This window comes from Dicentrarchus labrax, unplaced genomic scaffold (assembly GCF_905237075.1).
Source record: "Dicentrarchus labrax unplaced genomic scaffold, dlabrax2021, whole genome shotgun sequence".
Classification (NCBI taxonomy): Eukaryota; Metazoa; Chordata; class Actinopteri; family Moronidae; genus Dicentrarchus; species Dicentrarchus labrax.
The window spans coordinates 21,055,857-21,069,651 of record NW_026136705.1 but is presented as its reverse complement, the minus strand read 5'-3'; the positions used below and the strand labels follow the sequence as shown (position 1 = coordinate 21,069,651).

Below are 13,795 nucleotides of genomic sequence, written 5' to 3'. Positions count from 1 at the left end.
ATTTAGAAAAGCCATCAATCTTTCCAAGATTTATAGTAAAACTATTATTTTCTTTGAACAGGCTCTAGAAAACGCTTCTTACGCTTTCTTTTATACATATAGTTTCTTTTTAAACTATTAAGTTCCCATTATGACAAGGGACAGATTCATATAAAAAGGTCGTCCCCTCTATCTTATAATAATATAATAATAGAAAATCAAATCAATGAAAACAAAGGGAACGCTGAGTTTTATATAAAGTTTATTTAATTTTAGCAATCAAGGCATACACTTTGCATATATTTCAATTTTGATGTTTAAATTCCCTCTTTCATTGAAGGGAAAATGGTTAAGAAAAGTGCATAAAAGTTTATTTACTTAAAACATACAATAAGCATAGTAATCCCTTGGCAATAAGCAATTACAAATATAGATATGATTTTGGTTATTAAAAAAACAGACATGTTTTGGTCATGTCACTTTTTAAAAACATAAATGCCACTAACATAAGCAGTTATTTCTGTGCTTACAAAACATTTAAAACAATCCCAATTCATGTATTTATTTAAAATTTCACCTAACATGCAACATACAAGCATTGATTTCTCAACTTTAAAAAAATACATGGCGCCCTCTAGCTTTATGCTAACACTTTAATATACATTGTGTTGAATGAAAGTGACGACCAACCATCAGCTCATATCTGTTTGCATTGTTGTGCATAACAAAACGGGACCGCTTCAAAATGAAAATGTTTTACACGACCCTGTAGAATCATACACAGCCTTGTTACCTCAGTATTGATCGACTTTTAGTATTTCAGGCAAGTAATGCATTCATTAATGTTCAAAACACAATGTTACACTGTCTTTACAAGTGTTTAAGTACAATACTAATAACATAATAATAAGGTGGTTTCTAACTTTTAGTACAAAGCTAGTGATTACCATCAGTCAGCACAGAGTATGTTAGTGTTAGCATACAGCATCAGAACAAACAATCAACAGTGGACACACATTACATTTTGGTCCCAATGTTTCATCACGTTGTGGGTAATTTCCCAAAAACTCAACAAATATCAAACTGATAATTGAAATGGAGACTGGCCTTTAAGTAAGAAGAAAAACAAAAACATGATGACTATATGAACCGCTGATCAGGTTCTCCATCTCTACTTGTTGCCACAGTCGGCGCAGAGGATGTCGTTCCCCTTGGCTACGAAACGCTTGTTGGTCAGACTGAGGGAGCATTTCTTACAGTTGAAGCAGTATTCATGCCAGGAGCTGCCCTCGTAGTTCACCACGTTCACTCCTTTACCAAAACCTGAGAGAGGAGAGGAGAGTTAGTCATCTGTCACTTTTTTCCCTCCACCACCTTTCTTTACTTCAGCTACTGCCTCAGTAGTAGTAAACGTCTTCACCACTCTCACCTAGAAATCCTGCTGAAATGCTTGGATTTCTGTTTTTATCCTGTAAAAGTAGGAAAAGCATCAACACACATTCAGTGGCTGGGTATTTCTGTTCAGGCGTCCCTTCCCTTTTATTGACATTTCGGTCACGGATTGTGCCAAACTTGTGAGGTCAGAAAATATCATGTGACCACATCCTTTTGATCAGGTTTTTTGCATTGAGGTGGTTGTCAATGTTTGTTAGCAGCCTAGATATGTTAAATAAATGAACACCTACATCTATATTTATAGTTAATCTGGTACAATCATGATTTTGAAGTCACAATTATACTATAAACTCAAACCGTTATTAAAGTTGACCCAGTTTATAGTACAGTTTTAATACTTCATGTACATGTTTTAGTTTCTATGAGGATGGACTGTCTCATTTCGGGTGGAGTCACAGCTTAATGCTGCTTTCATGTCATCACATAGTAATGACGACTTTCTGACATGTAAATAGTGTTATTTATATCGTAGATATTATATATATTATAATATTTGGTCCTGAATTGGTCTACTTTCATTCCAGCTCTAAAGTTCACTGTATCGGCCACCATATCAATAACCTGTGAATTTTTCCCCTCTAAAATCAATATCAGTATTGGTCTCAAAAATCCCATATCAGTCTGACTCTAATAACCATCACTTGTTAAGTCTTAGTGCAAAACACTCGTGCCACTGGAACGTGACCACACAAAACATCTGTGATGACGGGTCCTTACAACAAGCTTGCCTTAATAAATGAAGATTGCACGTATTAGAGTGTGTGGATGCCTTTCCTGTAACATCTTTGGTTACATTCGTACTTCTGACTGGCATAAAATATCCTTTAAATATGACTGGAGGGGAAGATATGTGCAGATTTTAGCATTTGTCTGTAACCTGTGATGGGGTTTTGGCAGCCGCTGCATTTCTTTGCCACAGAGCTCTTGTAGCAGTCGACACAGAAGACCTGATCCTGGTGGTTGGTGAAACTCGACCCTGCCAGAGGCTTTGAGCAGGAGCTGCACACAAAACAGTGGCTGTGCCATGGCTGAGCTTGGTAGTTCACTCCTCCAGAGGTTATGGGCTGGAGACAGATGGAAGAGAAGAGCGAAGTGTGTTAACGGTAGAATTACCATATAACATCATTAGCATTAATACGGTTTTGACAAAGTGTTTTCAATTCAACACAAGAATTAGGGATTGTAAAAGAAATGTTGGTTTGTAATATTCCTACCATCATATTTTAACCTCACTTTATCTTACTTTCTAGTCTCTAGTTAAAAATTACAACCCTGAAATGGTCATCCCCCTTTCAGTGGGTTTATATTCACTTATGCTTTTAGAAGGAATGAGGAAGGTTTGTCTGGTCCCTGTTTGAAAAGAAAAAAACAAACCTTCTTGCAGCTGACGCAGTGTTTGGCAAACTTTCTGTCGTAGCAGGGGTTGCAGTAAGAATCGTTTCCTTTGGAGAGGAAACTCTCCGATGCTAGTGGCCGTTTACAGCTGCAACAGGTGAAACACTCATCGTGCCACGAGTTGCCTTTGTACTCAACACTCTCTGTGCCTGCGGAAGATGACGGATGGGGAGATATTAGGGCAGAGACACGGGTAATGAAGTCAACATTAACAATCAAGAGTAAAGCTTTATATTTGAAATTCTAAACATTTCACTGTTTAAGTGAGTCAACTATGACAGTGGCTGGATGATGACTTTATGATGAACAGGACTGTACCTCCGCTCCAATAATTGTATGTAAAGTTCAGTTATTTTGTATTGCATCTGTTTTAAATGCTCTTCCTGGAGAAAGTTTTTTCAATGGTAATTTAATCACTTAAATGAGTTCAACTATGTCAAAATCTGGGTATGAAGTTGCTTGTCTTACCAGCCAGTATGGGTTTATAGCAGCCATGACAGCGTGGAGCATCCTCTCTGGAGCAGCATTTTCCGCACATGATGCGGTCGTCCTTGGTGCTGAAGGGCTGCTTGGCCAGAGGCTTGTAACACTTTGAACAACGGAAACACTCTTCATGCCAGTACCGGCCCTTATGGCTGAGCTCCTGATGGCGGAAGGAACAGGGGAGAGTTTGATGAGAGGCATGTGGAGGGAAAATGAAGAGGCAAAACTGTCGCAGTGGACCGACCCTTTGAAGAAATGCATAGAAATTGCAAACTGCTAACACGCACCTTTGATTCCACAGGGATGGGTCGGTGGCACTCGGCGCAGGAGTTGGCACAGAACTTGGTGTGGCAGCGGACGCACACCGGCTTGCCTTCGTTGCGGACGAATCTCTTTCCCCCGAGGTCCTCCCGACAGTAGAAACAGTGCGAGCTCTCTGCCATCGTCGCTCCGAGAGACTCAGAACTACAACTGATAAAGCAAGAGGAGAGAAAAAGTAGAATCCAGCCAGTTCTTTTAATAATTGTTTCGGTCTATAAAATGTCACGAAACGTTCACAATTTCCCCAAGATTGTATTTTTATAGTGCTTGTTTTGTCCACCTAAAATGTATTCTCTTTACAACGACACTATTGGTCACATCCCTTAACATTTCCCTCGACTGTGCAGTGAAGTGCTGCATTGCCCCCTCTAATACTGTGCACGACGTAAATAACAAGAATTAAATATATAAAAAATCCCAAATATCCAATGTAAGATAAAGCTGAACAACTGTGTCACTTGATAGCTACGTGTACATGTCACTGCATTTTTTTCTTGGATTTTAGTGTTTGTAACACTAATCAGCTTTTCTCAGTTTCTCAATCTTTCTCACAACGAAATATTCCACCACAGAGAGGCAGTGTTGAAACACAGAAGGGAAAGAAAAAGGTTTCAAACAAACGAACCCCTTTGATATTCCCTGCTGCATTTTACTGATGAGATGCATTTCATTACCCTCTCTGACACAAGATGAACAGTGCCTCTCAAATATTTGTTTTGTGTGAAAGCACAGCGACCAGACGTACAAATCTGTGTTTCTGTGTCCGCCTGTGTGTTTGCATATGTGCATAACATTCATGTCACAGTGCTTATGTGTGATATGGTCCTCCTAAATCTTATCTCTGCCTGATAAAACGGCTCATACAACTGATACCTTGGACAATAAAGCAGCATATAGGAGTCCTGCAATCTGATGAAATCTTATTTTATGTTTTTACAAACACATTCCTTTTAAATGTGCTTTAAGTAGTTAACAAACCTTTAGTCTGCAATTAAGACTATAAGTCTTAAATGTCAAAAACATATTGCATGTGTGTGGCCACAATATTTGGGTAAAAAATGTTCCTAAAACATATCGGTGCTTGTGTTTTTCAGTAGAAATTACTAAATACTAGAACAGAATGAGCCTTATAGATATAAAGTTACAGATTTCGTGGTAGGTTTTTTTTACATGGCCTCTGGCTGTATGTATTCTACCAATTGACGATAATCTAGTAGAAATCTAGGATAACTGAAAAAACCTGCAGCAGATGTCCCAGATGTTGAGTGTATCAACATTAGTCCAAGTCTAGTAATGTAATGTCATTTACTGAAGTACTAAACTTGATAGTTTACTTCAGTATTTTCATTTCATGCTACGTTATACTTCTAGCCACTTCATTTCAGAGGGAAACATTGTACATTTTACTCCACTACATTTATTTATTTTAGAGGTAATAGTTAAAAATTAGTTTTCATTCAAAACCAATTAAAAGCTATTAAAATGTTGCATTGTTATGAATTTGACTACCCAGCAGTGTATAAAGATGTTCAAATGTAGCTCCACCTTGACAAAATACTACATTAAAATGCTGCTTTCATATTAATGTCTCAGTATTGTCTCTATAATTTATAATATCACATCCACATTTCATTTTTCTGAATAATAAGCACTTTTTATACTTCACGTAAATTATTTTCATATGACTTCTGTACCTAGTAGGATTTTAAAATGTTTTTTTATTTGTGATAGAGTATATTTCTTACACTATGGTATTGGTACTTACTTATACTTCTCATTCAATTTAAATTAAGTTCCAAACTGGCTCGAAGGCTGTGACAAATTCAAGTCTAACTACGTTTCAAGCATACTTCTGTAACATTTTTTCTCACACAAATGTCCAAAAATCACTCTAAACCTAAAATACACCACACATAAACTTCCTAAACATAGACCCAAAATCACCATGTTGATCACCATAACGGCGATCACAGAGCTGTGATTACAGGCTCAGGATGTCAGATGGTAAGTAATGCACAACACGATGGTAAAAATCATTGCTACACAAACACACAGAAATGTAGAGGAAGAGATGGCTACAGTCCTTTCACTCACTTATTTCCCACATCAAGTTCACGGCTGCCGACTGCGAGGAATTCTCCTGAACTGCTGCAAGACAGCTGTGTGTGTGTGTGCGTGTGTGCCCGCACAGTGAGGTGAACACATGAAGGAATGCCTGGTATGACTAATGTGCTGAGATCTGGACCGTTGACAACTCTTTGACACACACACACACACACACACACACTCCACCTCTTACATGGACCACTCCCTAGCAGGCCACCAAGACCACAAACTATAGCGTTTGCCCTCCTGGTTGGAGCGGCACGTCAGCACAGATTCATGAAGAAGTTCTAGTTTTGGCACAAGACTGGTATTACCACGAGCATTCGCTGCGTTTACAAACACTCAGATCCTTCCTCTGCTTGTGAATTTCCTAAAACTCTGAGCAAAGACAAAAGGTGGGTCAGGGCCAAAGACGTCAGATAGCGTTTTGTTAATGCCGATATCCACTCTGATGCTTTTGGAAGGGACATATGATAAAATCATGTTTGTCACAGTTGGACAGAGGAAGTTGTAGGCAGTCTGTTATGTCCTGTAACATGATCTTTATGTCAAAAAGTTGTTCAAGTTTTAAAATACCATCACTGGAAGTTCTTTTTTTTTATCTACAAACTGTTATGTAAAGGTTTTGGATTAAAAATAGGTTTTAGTTTTCTGAGGTTAAGGTCTGAGTAAAGCTCTGGAAGGATCCTGACCACTGAAATTAGAGTCATGACCTTCATATTTGTCCCACCAGTCTCTCCTATTTTGGTCTGTAACAGCTATTATACAACATACTGTTTGTTGTGCCAATATTCAAAGTCTTAAAGGCTTTTTTCACTTCTGGGGTTTTATTTCACAATACTAAAAAAATTGAAATAAAATCAGATCAGAACACCATTTTGGACCAGATGTTGACCAGATGAGGGCATTAAATTAAGTCAGCAGATCACCATGGTCAGTAGGATTCATCCTCTTAATGTACAAGATTTCATGGCAATCCATGTCACAGGTTAGATATTTCATTCTGGACCATTGGGTGGACTGACTGATCATAGAGCTACACTGTTGTTGATGGCTAAAAGTACCATTTGCACCCCACTTCCCTTTTTTACTCTTCACTTACTATTAGCCGATGTATGTAGATGACCTTATTTGCAGTGAATGGCTCTGTACTCTGTCCTCTGGCAGCAGCAAACTAAACAGAAAAAGCATATGGCTAAAAATACTATTTCTATAATATATCTATACTGTCCAGTGAGACAGTGGTAAAAACTGAAATTGATGTCTTTTAACCATTTGAAGGGTTTGTAGTATAAACTGTTAATTACACATTATGGAAAAGCCTCTAAAACAGCTTTTGGAGAATCTTGTGACACTTAAACTCTACAACCTAAACAAATAACTGAATTTAATTGTGTATTCACACTTTTATGTGGTTAGGAAGGAAACAATCCATATCAGCGGCTGAACACACAGTAAGTAAAAGACAAGTTTAAACAATTCGACTTAATAGATTTCCACACATTTCAGTCAGGCTGCTGTTTGACAGAGATATGTGTCTGAGGTTAAAGGTGCTACTGTTAATAAAGTTGATTAAATACCTTCTTTTGTGGTCTTGTCTCCTTAACAGACAGACACCATGTGGAGAGGACATACATCTTCCTTTCAGTGACCTGCTAATTCATTACCTATTAATGGAAAAACCAGCAGCTTGTTTTATTTGTTGACCGGGTGAGGTTACTCATCCATCTCCACTGGAAGACAGCCAGCCAAAGGCAAGGTTTGGTATTTACCTATTATCTTATATTTCACTTCCTGCCTCTTCTTGTACTAATACATGATAGTGTACGTGCTTTCTGTTCCTCTTTTCTTGTTTTTCCCTCAAAACTGCACTGGCAAACTTGGTAGAGATACTGTCCACGGCTGCATGAAGTGCTGCGTAGGTCTGTAGAGCAGGCAATAATAATGCTCGACGACCAGCATCATGAAAACGTTATCTGATGGGAGGCAAATAGTGGCTGACAGGAAGCGAGCCAGTATCCACACAGGTTGAAAGAAAATAAATCAGGTTACACTGACGTCAGACGGCTCTAAGGACAGTGTTGCTGCTTGTTTTTCTGCAATAAAATCTCGCCGTGTCATGGCACGACAGCACGTATACATCATTTTCTCGTAGCCAAACTGCCAGTACAAAGATTTTTGTTTGATTGCCATGGAAACAGTTAAATCTGAAATTAAGTTGTGTCACGCAGTAGAAAGTGGAGGCAGGGTGGTAAAGGAGCGCTGCAGCCAAGGACAACTCTGTGTGTGTTTGTATTAATCACATCGTGGGGACGTAAATGTGTTCAGAAAGTCACTTCGTGGAGACTCAAACATCTGGGTCCCACAAGGTAAAACCACTACATGTTATGCCGTAGCCTGACGTTCACTTCCCCTGGAAATGTGACTGCACGTTGCAACGACACAGACCGCAAAACAATTGTGATTGGTGTGTATGCATTGTCTGAGAATGGGAGGCTACTCATGCAAAATCCAGGGTTAATAATGCTGCTTGAGAATCCCTCTTGTAACACACACAAACAAACACAACATGCTCTTCTCTGTCCCCTCGTATTCCCTCATCCTTATGTCTCATGGGTCATGGGTTTTAGTTTCACTTGTCATTGTTTTGGCGGTGTTATTTGCAGAACAACGCAGACACACCAGCGCACAAGTATAAATGCTCACAACAGCGTAGGTCACTTGCATAGGTCACTTGCGTAGGCTCAACGTAGACAGACATTTGTTCACACATCACTAGCGTAAGTAACAAAACAATGCATGCCACTCGACCGGTGATTATGTTTTGAATTCTTTGTTTTGCTACGTTTTCTATCGTGTTCTCTCTCTGTCTCTCTCTCTCTCTCTCTCTCTCTCTGTATTCTTTCCCATGTTAAGTTTCAGCCACCTGACTTTAACAATTGTAGCTCAGTTCTGTTTCTCAGAGGTTCAAACCTACTGCTGTTAGATCTGTGGTGTAAAAATAAAACACAAGAGAGGTGACATCATGTAATGTGGATGAGAGAAAAATCACGCACACATTTAAAACACAACCGGAGGGGGAGAGGAAAACAGCCGGGACTAACGTGAACAGACATACTACAATAGTGTCTGCTTGTAACCTGTGTGATTGTGTGTGTGTGTGTGTGTGGGTGGGTGTGTGTGTGTGTGTGTGCGTGTGTGTGTGTTGGCATTAGCTTATCGCTGAAGAATGTGGTGGAAAACTGAGAAACAGGAAGTCTCCATCAGAACAGTGAAGTTGGCACAGTCTAGCCACGCACACACACACACACACACACACACACACACACACACACACACACACACACACACACAGACTCTGTGATGTACTGGCTATTCCAAACTTGCCATTAACATGTCATTAATACAGATTCATGTACCATAAACCCTGGCTGAACTTGTGTTACGTTCAGTGTGTGCTGCAGGTGTTGACCTCTGCTTTCATGCAGACTTTGAAGACCCCCTTGACTCTTTAATCATTGCTATGGCAGACAGTTAATGGGACTTCCTGTGGCTTTAAAAACAGATAAGCTTTTGAACTGTTCATCTTGATCCTGAGCTACAATCCACATCTGGGCTCTGTTGATGCTTCGCCTTATCACCTATTGTAATTGCAATGTAGATTTTAAATTAGGAATAAATGAGCTTTATTGGTCTTTACTTGATGATAAAGGGTCACTCATTTAAATGTCAAGGCAAGTCAAAAGCAATGAACGTAACGATGTTGTGATGGTTTGTTTTGTTTTATTCTCACAAATTGCGAGCTAAATAAAAAAATGGGCCTTAAAAGAAAAGTATTCTTTTCATTATCTCTGAGTACATCACCTTTCACTTTACACATAGTCATTTGATCCAGTTTATATAAATCAGATAAGATCTGCTTTGTAGGTCCCTGTATTTCACAATCATGGCCCAACAGCAGCAGCCTTACGCTGGGAGCTTTCCCACCCCTGATTCCAGTCATATTATCCCAAAAATAAACACACACATCAGTATTTGAAACTGAAAAGCAAGTGCAGATAAACATTGTACTCCGCATCAGCCTACAAAGAAAGATAATTGTTTTATTTGGCTCTGATGAGCCACATTCCAGACAGTGGAATAAAGTACTGAGTCGTGTAGAGCGAGGTTGAACAAACGCAGCATGTTCCGCTACAACAGGACAGACCTGATGGTTTTAGCAGAAGCTGCTGGTTAGCTGTACTTCAACCTACCTCGCCTTGACTGTTCTGTTCTGTTTCTCTCTACGCACTCCTTCTGTTTCCGCACTCATCTTCTGTTCCCTGCTTTCTCTCCCTCAGCTCTCCATTCAGTAACTGAGATGTCTTTCAAAACCGAGCAGCTGACAAAACTAGAAACCTTCAGCAGCAGCAATGTATGACCAATTTCCATTTCCATGAATATCTCTGACATTTTCTGTGTGTGTGTGTGTGTGTGTGTGTGTGTGTGTGTGTGTGTGTGTGTGTGTGTGTGTGTGTGTGTGAGAAACTGTGTGAACGCTCCCCACAGTGGCACCAGTCCTGTAACAGTAAAATCTTATGTTAAAATGATGCGGGACATTTAAGACCTCTGTGCTGCCTTAAGGGGTTGTTTGCTTCCAATCTCTCTCCGTGAATCTGTAACCAACAAAATCCCTGCAAATCTCAATTTCTAACCAGTTTTCCAGATTCTTACGCTAACAATGACCACACCAAAGCCTTACTTGAACTGAACCATTTCTGAATTAATGCCAGCATAAAAAAATTTAATTTTAATTTTAATTAAATTTGATGTGTATATATATATATATATATATATATATATAAATAAATTTCCCTTCAGGGGACCAAACGTTAGATCATTTACAATCAGTTTAACTATTAAACCACAAGCCTGAATGAACCCACAGATGGAAGCCAAATTAAAGGAAAAACCAACTCAGTCAAGTGTGTTAGTAAGACGGTGGGCCACCAAAAACATCTCCAGAACAACTTCAGTATTGCTCGGCATAGATTTTACAAGTTTCTTGAACTCTACAGAAGGGATGAAACACCATTCTCACAAAATATATTCACTCATTCTGTGTTTTAATGGTGCTGTCGTGTATTCAAAATCTCCCATAGGTGTTCTGTTGGGTTGAGATCTGGTGATTGTGAAGATCAAGTTTTACTTATCTGTTATTTCGAAGTTTAAAGAAATAGTTTGAAAATGAGTTGTTCTTGGCAAGAGTCAATACCAGTCTGGTGCCTGCATTAAATATGAATCTAGAGCCAGGAGACTATTAGCTTGGCTTAGAATATAGACTAGAAACATCTAGCTAGTCTGGTTAAGTCCAAAGATGCAAACCTACAGCTTCTAAAGCTCATCAATGAAAATATTAATGCGTAAAAAGTGACAAGTTGTGGTTTTACCACTCGCTGCTGGTTGCCTGGCAACCTCACGTGACAACAAAACTCCAGGAAGTTACTGCTCCCAGCCAAGAAATAGTCCGACACATAAACCACTTTGGTTTTTGTACAGATTGAATAAATGAGATGTAACATATTCATTAGTGAAAACTTTAGAGCTGCTATTACGTGGATTTGTTCCCCTGCTTCCAGTCTTTATGCTAATCTAACCATCAGCTGTATCCATCCTCTCAACTAACTCAAATAATTTGCATCCCATTACTTTAAATCAAAACATATTTGTAGCTTTAACCATGCAGTTGGTTGGGCAGCTGCTGCCCCTTTTCATCCTTAGATGCCCCGAGCGTCGAGCTTTTTACTGCCTTTCTTTCACATAATATGAAGCAACACAAAGGGTTTCTTCTTTTGTCAATTTCACAACCGCTGATTAATGAAAGCAAATCCAAACACGTCTCAACAGGCAGTAATGGCTGCAGGTCAAAGATAACTCATTGCCACGTTTCTCAATCAAAACCTACTTCACCTTTTAATGTTGGGAGTGCTAAAACTCAAAAACACCCCGTTTAAAAACTACTAAAGATGTGGAGTTGACCATTGGGGAACGATAGAGCCTGTATCCCATTCACATTGTATCCTATTAAAATCACAACAGGCGAAACACAACAAGGAGTTACCATAACGTGAAGTCAGACAAATTGCATAAAGTTTTATGAGCCTGTGATGTATTTTATGGGAATGAGCTCATTGGTAATTTCTTTACCATGCAGGCACCGGCTTCAAATCAGACGTACACACACACCATAGGGAGTTTGTGTGTGTGTGTGTGTGTGTGTGTGTCAGGCAGCCAAAGGTCAGTCACACATATGGGTCTTGGTTTTCTCACTGAGTATTTGCTGGTGCATGTGCTGTTAGAAATACTGTACAAGTACTTCCACATGACGGTTAAAATCAGCAACATTTTCTAGCCTGTGTCCAAAACTGTGACGTTCCAGTTGCAACATCAACGAAGGCATCGTTTCACAACGCCCAACTTTATGTTTCCTTCTTCTATCTTACTTGAAAATTTCTCCTTTTACTCTTGTTTTTTGGTAATTAATGTAACTAATGACCTATTTCCTATAAATATATCATATAAAGGGTCCCAAAATATGTCATATGTGGCAGATGTTGCACCCTAAACATGTGAGTGTGTGTGTGAGGGAGAAAGAGGTCAGTAACACTTACGGATCTTGAATTTACTTCAAAACCGCTTGCAGAATAACGATGGTAGACAGAGCCAGAACACTGAAGCCATATACATCGATTACATATGAACACACACACACACACACACACACACACACACACACACACACACACACACAGGACAATGAAAAATAGCAGTACAGGAATTTTAATTGACCTCTGTGATGCATTTTTTGCCTCAGTGGTTCCATCATAGAGAGAAAAAAAATAGGGAGACTTCCTAACTGGAAACAGATTTCAGAAGCAGCCCAGGCTTCCACAAGTCAGCATGTAACTGTAGCTCTCTCTCACTCTCTCACACACACACACACACACACACACACACACACAGACACACACTTACAGGAGAGAGACAGACAGACAGAGAGAGAGACAGACAGCCAACGCCCCAGACAACTTTAAGACTTGTTTCCTCTCCCGGAGATCAAAAATATGCTGCAAGTGAGATGTTTATGAAATCAAAGATGTGTGATAGAGCAAGATAGTTACATGCTACTCTTAAGATTTTTGTTAGTGGGACATTCTGTATTGATCAGCCATTAAACTAAATAAAAATCAATAACTTTATCATGGTCGCATGTTATTTATTAACTGTGGGCTAATAAAGGATGCAAGTGCGGTTCGGTTCATCAGGCGTCATCTTTCAAGCTCAAACTACAAAAACAGTCCTGCAGTAATAAGTTTCACAGTAAAACTTAATCCACCCCCGGTTCTTTGATAACAAGAGAGGTGTTTCACGGTTCCGTAGCAGGTCACGCTGAGGCTGTTACCATAGTGAAACACCGGGCGACGTTAGAAAAAACAACCGGCTTTGGGTTAGACTGTATACAGCGATGATAAACAGCGGTGCTCAGCAGCCAGCTTACCGGGTTCAGGGTGATGACTGCGGCGGGGGATGAGAGCTGTTGTGGAGGCAGCGCGACTCCGCTGTAACGAGACCCTCGCACGTTTATAAGTAGTGCCATCTGCGGCTGCGTCAAACTCGACACCACGCAACCAGGCTCAGACAGGAAATGGTGATGTCTTGCCTTCAAAGTAAAAGCGACCGTGACGTTTTGTAAAGAAGGCGAAGCGAGTCGACTTCAAAATAAAATAAAATGTTAAGGCTGTTGAGAGACAGTGTGAGCAGGCTGGTGTAACAAGTACGTACTTATTAGTTGTTAAAGGTCCAGTGTTTACCATTTAGGAGGATCTATTGGCAGAAATGGAATATGATATCCATAGGTATGTTTTTATTAGTGTATAATCAACTGAATATAGGAATAATTGTGTTTTTGTTACCTTAGACCAATGGTTCCCAACCCTTTTCCCCTTTTTTGACCCGTTTTCTAAACGGACGACCCCTGATTAAGTGACATATTTTATGGATATTTCATATTATATTA

General features: G+C 39.5%; 1 protein-coding gene across 3 annotated transcripts; it reads right to left on the bottom strand.

Annotated features, from left to right (window-relative positions):
- Positions 1-224: 224 nt before the first annotated feature.
- Positions 225-13,436, bottom strand: LOC127364302 (four and a half LIM domains protein 1). Of its 3 annotated transcripts, none has more exons than XM_051401716.1 (6): positions 13,277-13,436; positions 3,600-3,783; positions 3,298-3,472; positions 2,809-2,978; positions 2,312-2,498; positions 225-1,302 (listed from the first exon to the last, which is right to left on the bottom strand). In XM_051401716.1, the coding sequence occupies exons 2-6, from the start codon at positions 3,753-3,755 to the stop codon at positions 1,151-1,153; spliced, it is 840 nt and encodes a 279-aa protein (XP_051257676.1). In that variant the 5' UTR covers positions 3,756-3,783; positions 13,277-13,436; the 3' UTR covers positions 225-1,150. The 3 variants fall into 3 exon arrangements, with proteins under 3 accessions (XP_051257676.1, XP_051257675.1, XP_051257677.1); XM_051401715.1 differs by lacking the exon at positions 13,277-13,436 and adding an exon at positions 7,320-7,475; XM_051401717.1 differs by lacking the exon at positions 13,277-13,436 and adding an exon at positions 5,728-5,750.
- Between the last annotated feature and the right edge of the window lie 359 nt (positions 13,437-13,795).

Bases quoted from the DNA above. Each gene is read 5' to 3' on its own strand.
- LOC127364302 (XM_051401715.1), bottom strand. From the start codon at position 7,372: ATGTCCTCTCCACATGGTGTCTGTCTGTTAAGGAGACAAGACCACAAA. The intron at 2,979-3,297 runs GTAAGACAAGCA...CATCTTCCGCAG, and splicing joins CTATAAACCCATACTGGCTG to GCACAGAGAGTGTTGAGTAC. The intron at 1,303-2,311 runs GTTACAGACAAA...CTCCTCTCTCAG, and splicing joins CTGCCAAAACCCCATCACAG to GTTTTGGTAAAGGAGTGAAC.